Source organism: Nicotiana sylvestris, chromosome 5 (assembly GCF_000393655.2).
Source record: "Nicotiana sylvestris chromosome 5, ASM39365v2, whole genome shotgun sequence".
NCBI lineage: Eukaryota > Viridiplantae > Streptophyta > Magnoliopsida > Solanales > Solanaceae > Nicotiana > Nicotiana sylvestris.
Window position 1 is genome coordinate 779,748 of NC_091061.1, and position 14,486 is coordinate 794,233.

The following is a 14,486-nucleotide window of genomic DNA, read 5'->3' on the forward strand; positions in this document are numbered from 1 at the left end:
ATCCTCGAATACGATAATATGAACTTGAAGTTCATAAAAAGATAGTCCATCTGCAATATATTGCAAAGCATGCTATGCGCATTTGCTGACCCAAAGAAAGTAACTATATTATCATTACAAATGCTCATATTAAGTTCTAGAAGGACAAAGTCTATGATACGCTTAAAGCGTATAGACAAATCGGTTTCAAATAGAACTTCTTGATAAAGAAGATGAGCAAATGACCAAAGTGATCATAATAAGGAGGCAAGTGATCTAGAAGATCACATGACATAACACTTCATAAAATCTCATGAGAGATTCAGGTACCTGAATATATGAATGAAGAGATCTCTATGTTATGTCTTTATGAAAAAATGTTGGAATCGGTATAAAATGTTCGTCGATGACATCTATCATAGCGCTAAGTATAAATGAGGATCTTAAGTTTATCGAATATAGACTCAAAAATTTTGGCCAAATAGAAGAGACGCAATTCGAATAGAATTGGTTTCATATGAAAGACAAGTATTTGGACCTGCAGTTCAAACACTTGAAAGTATAAAGTCAATGGTATGTGCAATCAGTTTTCGATATCTTATATGTCTAGCATGACATGAAAAATTGATATGCATCTAAAGTCTCTTTAAATGGCTTATTTGACTATACTTATATGACAATCCCCAAGGATTTAAACTGCTTAAAGCATATACAATTCATGATCTTGAAGTACAACTTCCTCAGTGCAATTTGTGCACAAATGTATCTTGCTATAACTATAAACATGATAATGTGATAGCGAGAATACCTCTATGGAGATATTGAAGAGTCATTCCACGATATTTATGAAGACATTATATATGTATCGCGAATGATGATTTCAAGGTGCAAAATATTCATTCAAGTTAATATAGCTGATTTGTTTATCAAGTCTCTACCAAAGATCGTTTGAAGATGGTGCACAAGATTGGAATGCAAATGCTTAAAGATGTGAATTAATGCTCTCATCAGAGAGAGTTAATACGCGTTGTACTCTTTTTCTTTTACAAAGTTTTGTCCCACTGGGTTTTCCTTGCAAGGTTTTTAACGAGGCAACCAAAAGGCGTATAGTTAGATATGTGTACTCTTTTTCCTTCTCTAGAATTTTTTTCCCATTGGGTTTTATTTTAGTTAAGGTTTTAACAAGCCATATTATCTGTTGAATAGACATTCAAGGGGGAGTGTTATAAATAAAATTTTATTTATGGTGAATGTCCATATTTAGAGAGATTCTAGGGTTTATTACTAGGTGGCTAAGTCAACCTCTCCCTATAAATAGAGGGTTCTATTCCATTGTAAATCATCCCAAAATTCAATAAGAATTTCATTTCTCTCTTTCTCTGCAATATTATTCTTCTACTTTTATTGTTTCATAACAGTAATCATTATATACGTATATTTTATCTAGTTAAATAACTTTTCTGTTACAAATTGATGTGTTACTCCCTCTTATCAAATTAGATAATGTACTTTCCTTTTTAGTTTGTTCCAAAATAAATGACATAGTTCTAAATTTAAAAATAATTGAACTTTAAACTCTTCATTTTACTCATTTAACCTTTAACGAGAAGCTTTTACAGCCACACAAATGTCATTGCCCCACAAAGCTTTTAAGACCATAAAATTTCAAATTTTTTTTTTCTTAAACTCCATGCCGAATCAAATTACCTCATCTAAATTGAAACGAAGGGAGTATTTCGTTTACCCATATTTGATTAAATAAGAGACATAAAGTTGTAATTAGTGGCGATAACACAACCCGACCTTAGCTCAGTTGGTAGAGCGGAGGACTGTAGTGTGTTTGCTGAAATCCTTAGGTCGCTGGTTCGAATCCGGCAGGTCGGAATATTTTTGTTATTTTTTCCTCTTTTTCCTTTATTTTGTCTTGCGTTTATTTCTCCCCTTGGGACGACACCGTTTCTTAATAAAAAGTAAACAGTTCGTATACCTTATTTTCCTTAATTGACGTTACTTGGCTTTCACGTCATTATGGCTTTCTGCAACCCAAAACCCTAATATCTACCTCCCTATAAACCCTACTATCACCCAACGAAATTAAAATCTACCTCTCAACTTCTTTACAATCTCCACTCTTAACACAGAAGACAAACTTTTTGCTTTTCTCTCTTAACAATGAGAGCTCCAATGGGTATGTGCTTGTCAATATTGTGTATTAAATCAATACGTACTTTTCACTATATATCTATGATTCGTGTCAAAAATCTTGAGTTCAATTGAACCCCTAAAGGCTGCATTCGCGTCTGTCACATATGCTCATCATTGTATATCTTCATTCATATGGTGTATAGTAGAAGTTTTTCATATTTTTAAGATTATCTGTTCAGTTTTTTGAATAGTTTTATCTTTAATTTGTGTATCTATGAAGGGAAGGGTAAGGTGTGCGTGCACTCCACCTTCCCCCAACCCCCACTTTGTGGGATTACACCGGGCCTTTCGTTGTTGTTGTAATTTGTGTTTTGGATTATTTAATGCTTGAGTTCAGGTCGTGGACGTGGCGGTAGAGGAGGCTTCAATGGCCGTAACAACTCCAATGCTACAAGAGGCAGAGGTGGTGGCGGACGTGGTGGTGGTCATGGTATTGGACGTGGGGCTGGTCGAGGTGGCCTTGCCGGAAGGGGTAGAGGAATAGGAGGCGGTGGTGGTCGTGGCGGAGGAGGAATGAGAGGTGGTAGGAATGTGGTGATCATTCCTCACAGGCATGAAGGTATATTTTTAGCCAAATCAAAGGAGGATGCTCTTGTCACCAAAAACTTGGTACCTGGTGTTACTGTTTACAATGAGAAACGCATAACTGTTCAGGTTCCTACCTAATTATTCCATCTTAATTTCCTCTAATTGCAATGAAGTTGATCATTCGTAATCTTTGATTAATCTACTTTTTTGGTTAAATTCACCTTTTGAATTAACATATACTACTAGCATAATATGTGTATTAAATAGTGGTTAACATATTCTCGTTTCCTTTATTCAGAGAGTCAAAAGGGTGTTTTGTTTTGTTTGTTTATATTGATTTAGCAAACCTTTTTACACCAAATTAATTGGTGGTTTTACAGATGCTATTCTGTTTATGTAGTTTTAAAATTGACTCTCAATTTTTATTAAGAAATTAGATATAGCATAGAAATCTAACTAATAAGTCATACAATAGAAGTAGTATATCTGGGAAATATTGAAGATTTTCATGAAATATTCTTGTGCTTGATTTAAAAATTCTCGCGTCTTAACAGACATAGTGATCTTCCAACTTGTTTACTGCTACATGCTAAGAGTTTATTTTGTGTTGTTTTTTCATTCACCAGAGTGAAGATGGAACAAAGGTTGAATATAGAGTTTGGAATCCATACCGTTCAAAATTGTGCGCTGCTGTCTTGTGTGGCATAGATGATACTTGGATTGTGAGTATATATTTGTTTCATTGAATTACATTCAACAGACTTTTTAATATTCTTACATATGCTCTACTTTTTATTTTCCTCAATCAATTAATATTGTGTTCTTTTCGTTCTTCCAATGTTACAATAGAAACCTGGAAACCGTGTTCTTTACTTGGGAGCTGCTTCTGGAACTTCTGTTTCTCATGTCTCTGACATAGTTGGACCAGTAAGCTATAAGTTTATTTACATCTTAGAATATTATTAATACTGAAGGAGAGCCTTTGAGCAACTGTAAAGTTGCTCCGTTTGACCTATAGGTAACGGGTTCGAGCAGTGGAAAATCAACCACTAATGCCTGCATTAGAATAGGCCGCCTACATCACACTCCCTTAGTATGCGGCCCTTCCCCGCACCCTGCATCAATGTGGGAGGCTTAGTCCGCCCTTCTTGGACCTGCGTGAACGCGGGAAGCTTTGTGCAACCAGGCTGCCTTTGCTTTTTAAATATTACTAATGCCAGTATTATAATTGAGTTGTGAATTGTTTATCAAATTAGAGAGGAGTGGTGTATGCTGTTGAATTCTCAAACAGGAGTGGGAGGGACTTGTTGAACATGGCCAAGAACAGAAGAAATGTTATTCCCATAATTGAAGATGCTAGGCACCCTGCAAGATACAGAATGTTGGTTGGTATGGTGGATGTCATCTTTTCTGATGTTGCTCAGCCTGATCAGGTCACATTCTTAATTTTCTGTATAAGATCTTATACGTGTCATACCATGTACTCCGTTGAGAATATGTTTTAGTTATGTTAGTACGTTACTTGTTTATCGGAAACAACTTCTTTGTCCTCCCAGAGTAGGGATAAGGTTGTGTATATCTTACCCTCCCCATACCCTATTCATGGGAATCCACTGGATTTGTTGTTGTTGTATGTTAGTACGTTACTTCATGTCGTATCTTTATAGAAGTCTTTTAATTATCTTAGAGATTTTTATGCCAGAGAAGTTCTAATATTTTCTTTTTCTTTTTATTTTTTATGATATTGGTCGGAGATGAGCTTTAATATATAGCCAATCTCAACTTGTTTGGTATAGAGACTAGTTGCCGATGTTTGTTTTACATAAGATCCTATTGAACCTTTGTCACCTACTTGAGTTAATTAACAAATCACTTTCTTTTTATTTCTTTTACTAATTCAAGTAATTTTTTCAAAATCTAAAACATCCTCTTATTTGTTCATTTCCTTCTATCCATATTCCTTTTCTTAGTATCTGTCTAGTTTTTTTGGTTGCCTTTTTGTTCCTTTTCCAGTTTATCTCCAAATATTTGGGGATAAAATGAAGGATACTCTCGTTTGATATAATATCAAGCATGTGATGAATTAGCTGGTGTCTCTCCATATACTTTGGTGATTCCCAGGCTTCTGATGCTATCATTATTTTCATTTTCTTAATATTTTTATTGCTACTCTTATTTCCACTTTCTTAGTCTTTTGAGTGATCAAGTGGAGAATAACTATTTTCACATTTAATAGCAAGTGATGAATTATTTAAAGTCTCTACATACACAGATGGTTTTCAATTGTCTAGTTTTGTTTTTAAGAAGTTCGAAATCTCAAAGTATGTAAATGCACAATGTCTTTCATTTTGCCTGCACTGGAAACAGATGATTACATTATATATACACTTGTATGTTTTAGTCACCTAATTCAGTAGTATTGATTTTCCTTCTTTAATTATAAACTAAGAAGCAGCAATGCAGTTGCTACATATATAGAGAGAGAGACAGAAGCCTCAATGTTATACAGGTTTTTAGTCAGAGTTTGTTATATAATCAATAATATTTTAGCTTTGTTTCTTCAACAATATATTTTTTTTCTTGATGTGATTGTGCTTCATGCTTTCTCTCTAAGTTATTCTCCTTATTGTCTAAATGATAATGCAATACAATAGGTATAGTAAAATCACAAAAGTAAGCTGTGTAAATTATGGGATCTGCTACCTACTTGTATAATAGGTCCACCGCAACAATTTTTGTATATATATATTGTGTTAGTGTATTTATTCTACTTACATTTGTTATGTTCTCTATAAATTATAAGAAGGCAAAGTACAATAGGAATGACTTGAAAGCTCATTCCATTTTGTTGAGGAAAAAAGCTCATTCTATTTTCTCCTTTAATAATGAGGCTATGTTGAACTCATATGTTAATTTTGGGTAGAATTTGCTTATTCCCTTCAGTTTTTAGTCTAAGAAACATAACTCTTTAAAGTTATCGAAAAAAGTAAAATTGTTTACTCTTTCTCTCGACAAGAGGGGTTGCTCTAATGGTAAGCAACCTCCACTTCCAACCAAGAGGTTGTGAGTTCGAGTCTCCCCAAGAGCAAGGTGGGAAGTTCTTGGAGGGAAGGATGTCGGGGTCTATTTGGAAACAGCCTCTCTACCCCAGGGTAGGGGTAAGGTCTGCGTACACACTACCCTCCCAAGACCCCACTAAGTGGGATTATACTGGTTGTTGTTGTTGTTGTTTACTCTTTCTTTCAAATTATTAAGTTTATGCTCTCTTAACTCAAATTTGGAGGTTGAGTTATTACCTGAAAAAAAGGAGTAGAGAAAAATAAGGAAGAAAAGATTATATTGGAAGTCTTTAGAGAAAAGACTATTCATTAGAGGAAAAGATTTCCTCGCTGGGGGTTTCTTTCTCGCCTATTGTTGTTACTGCTTCCTTTTGCATCTTTTCTTGTGCCGAGGTCTATCAGAAATAGTCTCTCTACCTTCACAAGGTAGGGTAAGGTCTTTATACACACTACTCTTTCCAGATCACACTTCTAGGAATTCACTAAGATTTTGTTGTTGTTATTAAACAATATTACCTAACAGGTTATGTTTTCCAATTTTAAATAACAGCTGCTATGACTTGCATATATTTCAAACGTCACTTCTCCCCCCATCCCTTTCAAAATCTATTGAGTGCTATGCTTTACATTTTACCCGTTTCAGATAAGGATCTTAGCTTTGAATGCATCATATTTTCTCAAAGTTGGAGGTCACTTTGTGCTGTCAATCAAGGTGAGTCCATTTGGTACATTAAAGCATCAGCATATGCATTGACGGTATAAAAAGATGCTTACATAATCATGTTATCTTATATTTATATGTAAATTTCTACAATAAGCAATACTTAGTAACCTAGTAGTAAGTATGACGACTAACTTGCTATAATATGTTAAAATGCACTCATAGTATAAGAAGTGGAGCTATGGAGCAATGGTAAAGTTATCTCCGTATGATCTATAGGTCATGGGTTCAAGTCATGGAAGCGGCCACTAATGCTTGCATTAGCCGTGAATGCGGGATGCTTTGTCCGCCGAGCTACCCTGTTTTGCACTTATAGTATAAAAGTTCTTTATATTGTCCCTAGTATATACTAAAATACTGTCATCATACTGATGTCACTGAGATGTCAAAATTATCTAGGGAAGTACTGTCTTGACTCCTTTTGGTTTTGCAGGCCAACTGCATAGACTCTACACTTCCAGATGACAAAGTATATGAACAAGAAGTGCAGAAACTTAAGGCCAACCAGTTCAAGCCTATTGAGCAAGTTACTATGGACGAGTACCAAAGACACCATGCTTGTGTTATTGGAGGATACCGAATTCCAAGAAAGAAGAACCCTGTTGCTTAGCTGATATAAGTTTCTACTTTTATCTAGCTCTGGATCCCTTATTTATGCTTCTAATTAGGCATCTTTTATAGTAAAATGACACTAGTAAACTTCAGTGAGATTTATATTTCTTATGCAAAGATTGGTTCAGAACATATTGCTACTTATATATGAGATTTATGAAGGTTAACATCACCCTTCCATATTATACAGTGTTTTTGATATAATCCTTTTGGCACATGGCTTGCAAGTGGTTTTCACTTCGCATCCACAACTGAATAAAATTTCGCTGATATGAAAATTTGGGGTAAAGAAGTACCCTCAGATCAGCTGATATGTCTGTTGGCCCAGAAAGGCACCAGCTCTGTTTTAAACACACACAGCAGATAGAGTTCCAAAATGTAAATAAATGGGCTATTCAAAGCCATCGAAAGTGCACAGAAGCAAAAGTTAAGGGAGAGTAGGAAAGTATTATCTCATTATGAAGATATCAGACAGTGCAGCATGTATCCATCATCTTACAAAGAGATCTGCAGTTAAGAGACTGAATTCCTAGCAATCTTGTTCCTTTGTAAAAATTCAAGAGCTTGGAAGTGTAAAGGGGAGTATTCATACACTTGTTTTGTAGTCAAAAGTCAAAACAGAGGGAAGAAGCTGCTGTGCAGGCTAAGAATTCACTGACCCAAAAAAGGTACAATTCTACGAGGGAATCTTGTATCTGCAGTTGTAAAAGACATACTTTCCAATATAAACTTGCTTGACGAATAAAAGCACAAGAAACTCCAGCAATTTACGGTTCTGGAAAATGCCATGACCACAATCAAGATTCATGTACTACCTCTGATCCAGATGTGCTTTTCTTTGGGGAACAAAAGATGGAGAACTTGGCATCCCGCCCAAAACATTTAAATCTAGGTCCATATTCTGATTCATCATCATCACTGTCAAAATCACTGGCATTAGTTCTATTCTGGTTGCCTCTGCGTCGGAGAAGGAAGACATTGAAGTAGTAGCTTACTAAAGACTCCCTGCTTCTGTTTGGAAAGAATTTGAAAATCTCATTCCAGAAACTCTTGTCCTCAGTCAAACGGTTTGACTTCACTATATCCTGAAATTTCCCTTCTTCTTCTCTTGACCAACAAAGTGCAACTTCTTCACCCATAGAGTCAAATTTCCACTGATAATAGGCTGATCCCAACTCAATCTCAATCTTCTTCCGTTTCTCGAAAAGATGAAACTTGATGCAGTCATAAGAACCTGGAGATTGGCAGCCACAGATATCTTGCCTTCCTTTCCCAATAGGATCTCTTCTGTCAATTAACATTCTGTTTTTTCCTTGTTTGTCTCGTGGCCAGGTTTGGGTGCCCAGCCATTTAGAGTCACTTTCATAGATCACCTCAATGCATTCGGGAATATCTGCTTGAAACTCTGGCCCGACTGGTATTCTCTTTCTGCGCTGCTTCCACCAAAAACCAACCGCTGACTCTGCAGAAGAGTCAGTTGGTCCATCGACCTGATCCTTATCACTATGAGGACTTGATGATGATGACACTGAAAACAGAAGTGCACGCATCTTTTTCAAAGAATCTTTTGCAGATAGAACTCGTCGGCTGCATCTTACTCTTCCAGAACCAGAAGTATCATCATACATAGATGGATGCATCTTCTGTTTTATCTGGAAGGCAAGATTTTCTAAATTAACCCAAGCCAGGACAAAATTTGTGATCTTCCATAACTTTTGGATGTTCACATAAACATGACTTGCTAGATAAGTGTAAATGCTAGGATAGAAAGAGAAGCTGAAGGGAAAATGATACGATGCTCTGTACTGAAACTCTGTGCAATTAGTGAAGTTTTACTTTCCGAGTCATAAAAAAGCACATAAACCAAGGGATGCTGTATTGGTTGCTAAACAGCAACTTATCTAGCAAAAATGGCATGCTGTGCATAAAATGATCGCAACAGGAAGCAGGAAGTTCTCCCCAGTTACAAACATGCCATTAAAAGACGGACATGATCGAAGTGCATTGGTTAATCAATCTGGAAAATGCTACATAGAGTGACAAGTGGACAAACACAATCAGCACTTTGATAGCAAGCTGTATTTATCAGAAAAGTTAGAGCATACTATATTTTAGTTTATACAAAATTAACCAAAGCATTCATAGAGTAGATGGAACTTTCATAAGGTATTTCCTTATCAAGAACACCCAACCCCAGCAGATCATGATTTGCTACGGCAATTTAAAAAAATGACTCTTTTGACATTTTCTACGAAGTTCTAACAACCAGAGGTTGGAGCAATGAATACTCTTTTGACATTTTCTACGAAGTTCTAACAACCAGAGGTTGGAAGCCTCTCTAATTTTCATAATTTCACATTTCCGCTATTTATGTCTAGACCATCTTTTACCCAAGTTGAAGCACATCTGTCCTGTGTTCTCTTCTATTTAGATGTCCATTCAATAACCTACCACAATTAGGAAGGGATAACACGTCTCTATGCCAACTGTTTCTTTATTTGACAGAATAACATGGCTCCTATCCTTACGCACTATTTGGACCTACTGTGGTTTTCCCAAGAAATGTGTTATCTCATCAACAACAACAAACCCAGTGTAATCCCATAAATAGGGTTTGGGGAGGGTAGTGTGTACGCAGACCTTACCCCTACCTTATAAAGATAGAGAGGCTGTTTTCGATAGACCCTCGGCTCAAGGAACAATAGAGAGAAAATAAAGCAGCCAAGTAGCAAACAATGATAACAACAATGTAGTACGGTAACGAGCACGAATGACACAACATGTAATAATAAAAAACCATGATACGATAATACAAAAATAATTCTAGTACTACTGGTAAGCCTAGAAGGAACACACTACTATCAGTCAACCAACAACCCTAATCGTCGACCTCCACACCTTCCTATCGTGGGTCATATCCTCAGTAAGCTGAAGCAATGACATGTCCTATCTAATTACATCTCTCCAATACTTCTTCGGCCTACCCCTTCCGTTCTCGGACCCTCCATGGACAACCCTTCACACCTCCTGACCGGAGCATCTATATCTCTTCTCTTCACATGCCCAAACCATCTCAACCTTGATTCCCGCAGCTTGTCCTCCATAGATGTCACTCCTACCTTGTCCGTAATAACTTCATTCCTAATCCTGTTATCTCATCAACTTATGAAATATATTTTGGCCTCATTTAGAGGATCTCATCCTGCTATAAATACAATAAAACAGCTGACCCCCTATTGACTTACAAGTAGAAACGGCAGATTGCACTGATGATGCCTCCTAATGCAACTTAACTGTGACTTTCTTGGTACAACTCCGTGCTTAACTATCACGAAATAATTAGCTAAGTTGTTTGACATATTGAAAGTTAAACCCGAATACAGTATTTGATCTTCCAAAACAAATGCTAAGCAAATGCACTCAATCGAAAGATATCACACAAAATGCATCACATGCCAAGTAGTCCCCCCCCCCAACACACACACGCGCGCGCACATCAATATGCCCATAAAGCAACAAATGATAGCAATGAGGTGAGCTCTTGAACTGAAGTAAGACATTTTATCTAGCAAAATGAATAAGGTATACACATCCTCTAAACGAACTAATATTTAGTAATTCATAATGATATGAAGTATCAATCCCCAGGTGAAAACTGAAGTACCTGCCATGCCGAGTACCGAGCACATGTATCCACATTCTTTTCCAAAAGCATTTCATCTCGCACCAACAGAACCTGCTTCCAAACCACTTCATCGCCATAATCCTCCCACTTAGACCTTTCCGGCAAAGAACCAATAGCAGGATCACAAGGATCCTTCGCAACTTTACCAACCCACCTCACCAGATCCAAGTATGATTCTCGCTTCCTCTTCCTACTAATGCAATCTTCCTTAACACTTTCCCTTCCGCTGACACACATCAAATGCTCTTCATCATAATTAACACTCCTATTTTCATCAATATCATTTACCGTAAATGCATTGCGGTCCAAATTTCTTTTACCATCAAATGTCTCAATACATTCATTCAAGCCATCAAAATCCCGAGCCTCAACACCATCACGCAGCTGTTCACCATTAACACTTCTATTTTCGTCAATATCTTTTACAGTGACCGCTCTGTGATCCAAATTTTTTTTACCATCAAATGTCTCGGTACATTCATTCAAGCCATCAAAATCCCGAGCCTCAACAACATCATGCAGCTGTTCAACATTAACACTTCTATTTTCGTCAATATCCTTTACAGTAACCGCACTGTGATCCAAATTTCCTTTACCATCAAGATTCTCAGTACATTCATACAAGCCATCAAAACCCCGAGCCTCAACACAATTAACACTTCTATTTTCACCATCATTGGCCTTTTCATCCGCAATTTTCATTAAAATCTCCTTCAAATCCAACTCAACCTCTATTGGAACTCCAGCTTGGCCTGAACCCAAACCCGAACGCAAATCACATTTTCTCACCTCACTATTTATTACACCATCAGTTCTCCCTTTTTTCTTAAGTCTGAACATCCATCTCTCTAAGGCATCCAAATACTTAACATAAACCAACTTCAACCCCAACCCATAACTCGAATCAAACCCACAATCTTTAGCCACTAAACCCCATGACCCATTCACACAAACTCTCTCATACCCACCTTTTCCCCTAACAACCAGATAAAGCTTGAACAAATCAACTGATTTTCCATTACCCAACATTGGTGGCAATGGCCTGTAACACAACAGCCCAGTAACTTCTTTGAAGAATTGAGCTAAAATTTCTATAAACAACAGCTTAGCATTACCGTAATCTACTACTTCAGCCTTTACAACTTGTTTCGGGTCCGGGCCAGTTTCAGGCTTTCTGAAGCTCTCTATACCCGATCCATCAACTCTCTTCGACCACCCAGCCATTGCTTTCCAATTTCAAAATCTACGAACAATTCATCAGTCGTACACATACCAAAAATCCACAATCAAACACAAAAAATAAGAAAAAAATCAAACCGAATTTTCCTTTTTACAAGTAGTAAATGTTTTTTATTTTATTTTGTACAAGTGACACAAATATAACGTGTTAGAAAAAAAGAGGGAAGATTTTAGGCACTGAATTTTGGGCGGGAAGATATGGATCTAGCCAGGGACCTAACTGTAAAATTTGGGGAATTATAGTACCCGCCCTTCTTCCCTCTTCAGACAGAAATGAGGAGGGGAGGGTGGTGGGTTGGACGGTCAATGGTTTCTAAGCAACTTTTATAGTTTTATTCAATTGTTCTAACAACTTATGTAGTCTCCCCAAGAGCAAGGTGGGAAGTTCAAAGAAGAATGTCGGGGGTCTATTTTGGAAACAGTCTCTCTCTACCCTAGGGTAGGGGTAAAGTTTGCGTACACACTACCCTCCCCTGACCCCACTAAGTGAGATTACACTGGGTTGTTGTTGTTGTATCTAGTAACCGCTTTGGTGTCCAATTGATATAAGTGGAGTTAAATTACTCCCTAACAAAAATAATTTTATTTTTAAAATTCAAACTAGAAATAAAAGATATTTAGCCGCTTTGGTGTTTGTAGACAATAAATTGCGTCGAGAAAATAAAATCAAAACCGAAAATATCGCAACAATCATAGTATTTTATTTCAAATAATTGATTTGAGTGTTACAATTTCTATGAATCCTCTGATTCTTCTTTCCAAAAGTAAATAAATTCAAGGGCCTTTGAGCTTGATCTTGAATCTATATTTGTTTCCACGAACGATGATCTTGTTCTTGAGCTTTAGCTTGCTTGCTTGAACTTGATCTTGATTCGTTCTTGAGCTTGAACATAATTTCTTGAAGCTTGAAACTTGTAGAGAAATTTGTGGTGTTTGATCCACGAGCTCTCTCTTGCTTCTTGTTATAACTTCTGGTGTCATTTCTGAGTTATGAAGACCCCTATTTATAGTTGTGGATGGGAGGAGTTGTGATAAAAACAAACTCTTTCCAACCAATCAAATTGAAGTGTGACATAGTCGCATTTGATTGGCCAAAACATGTCACTTGCACACGTGCCGCAATTCCATTAGCCTTTTAATGTGACTTGACATGCTTTGTCATTTTGACACGTGGCATGATCCTATTGGCTTTTCCGTTTGACTTGGCGCGCCCCATCATTTGACATGTGACGCCTAAGCTGGGCCTCTAGGAAGATGGCATTTTGGACTTGATGAAATGGCTCGTCACTTTAGCCCAATTAAATGGGTCAGCCCAATGGATTAAGACTTATTTATTTAACTCATATATATATATATATATATATATATATATATATATATATAATGTTATATAAGTAATTCAATTATATTAGCCCATAATATTTGTTTGAACCAATATATCTTGAATTTAAAATATAGTCCAAAGTATTTTATGAATTTAATTTTAATAAAATTTATATGCTACAGTGTCCCGTTGACTTAAGTGGAGTTAAATTACTCCCTAACAAAAATAATTTTATTTTTAAAATTCAAACTAGAAATTTTTGATAAATAATAAAAAGATATTTATAGACAAGAGAGGTTGCTCTGATGATAAGCAACCTCCACTTCCAACCAAAAGGTTGTGAGTTCGAGTCTCCCCAAAAACAAGGTTGGAAGTTCTTGGAGGGAAGAATGTCGTGGGTCTATTTGGAAACAACTTCTTTAACCTCCACTAAGTGAGATTATACTGGATTGTTGTTGTAATAAAAAGATATTTATCATCACACCATAAGCTCCGATGATATAATATTTATGTTTGTGATTTGCTTTGAGGGAGGCATGGGCGAATGAATTGTATAATAAAGATTTTTAAGACACAAACAGATTTATATTTAATTTGTACCTGGAATTATTGGTTTATTATAATTTCTTTATTAGAGTATTGTGTTTGAGGACCTTGAAGTATGGTGGTTGAAAGCCAGAAGGATCTAAAAGCACTGATTTCAAGAGATTAATTCAAATATTGGACCAGAAATTTATAACAAAAAAATTTATTGCCCTAATTAGGTTTTACTTTGTTTGCTTCTTATTTTGTTAACTTTCGTTATAAAAACAAACAAATAAATAAATTTATGTATTAGCGACAATAACTACAATGCTATACAAATTTCTTCTAGTTAAATTTCTGTCGCGATTAAAATTTAGGCTGAGAAATGTAATCTAGTGTATAATCATAGCGCAAAATGAAAAAATACAACAAGATTTAAAGCAAGTGCGTACCTAGGTAATACCACATCATCAACTAATACATGCTATACAAAAGTATATCATAAGGTTATTTTGTATTGGGTGGGTTACAATTTCATCAATTAGAACCAAAAGTGTACCACTTTTGAAAACTATAAGGACTAGTAGTGTTGTAATATAAATTTCAGGG

At 36.2% G+C, this 14,486-nt stretch overlaps 2 protein-coding genes and 1 non-coding gene across 3 annotated transcripts; 2 read left to right on the plus strand and 1 right to left on the minus strand.

The window, feature by feature from the left end:
• Positions 1–1,777: 1,777 nt before the first annotated feature.
• TRNAY-GUA (transfer RNA tyrosine (anticodon GUA)) lies at positions 1,778–1,863 on the plus strand. The gene is given in 2 exon segments: positions 1,778–1,814; positions 1,828–1,863. It is a non-coding gene; the product is annotated as a tRNA-Tyr (tRNA).
• A 216-nt stretch (positions 1,864–2,079) lies between these two features.
• On the plus strand, positions 2,080–7,456 carry LOC104214702 (rRNA 2'-O-methyltransferase fibrillarin 2-like). The gene is made up of 7 exons (XM_009764415.2): positions 2,080–2,167; positions 2,522–2,838; positions 3,339–3,434; positions 3,562–3,639; positions 3,969–4,145; positions 6,415–6,483; positions 6,926–7,456. Exons 1-7 carry the CDS (start codon positions 2,152–2,154, stop codon positions 7,100–7,102), a joined length of 930 nt encoding a protein of 309 aa, XP_009762717.1. The 5' UTR covers positions 2,080–2,151; the 3' UTR covers positions 7,103–7,456.
• Positions 7,457–7,542: 86 nt separating this feature from the next.
• Positions 7,543–12,317, minus strand: LOC104214701 (AT-rich interactive domain-containing protein 1-like). The gene is made up of 2 exons (XM_009764414.2): positions 10,769–12,317; positions 7,543–8,756 (listed from the first exon to the last, which is right to left on the minus strand). Exons 1-2 carry the CDS (start codon positions 12,011–12,013, stop codon positions 7,902–7,904), a joined length of 2,100 nt encoding a protein of 699 aa, XP_009762716.1. The 5' UTR covers positions 12,014–12,317; the 3' UTR covers positions 7,543–7,901.
• Between the last annotated feature and the right edge of the window lie 2,169 nt (positions 12,318–14,486).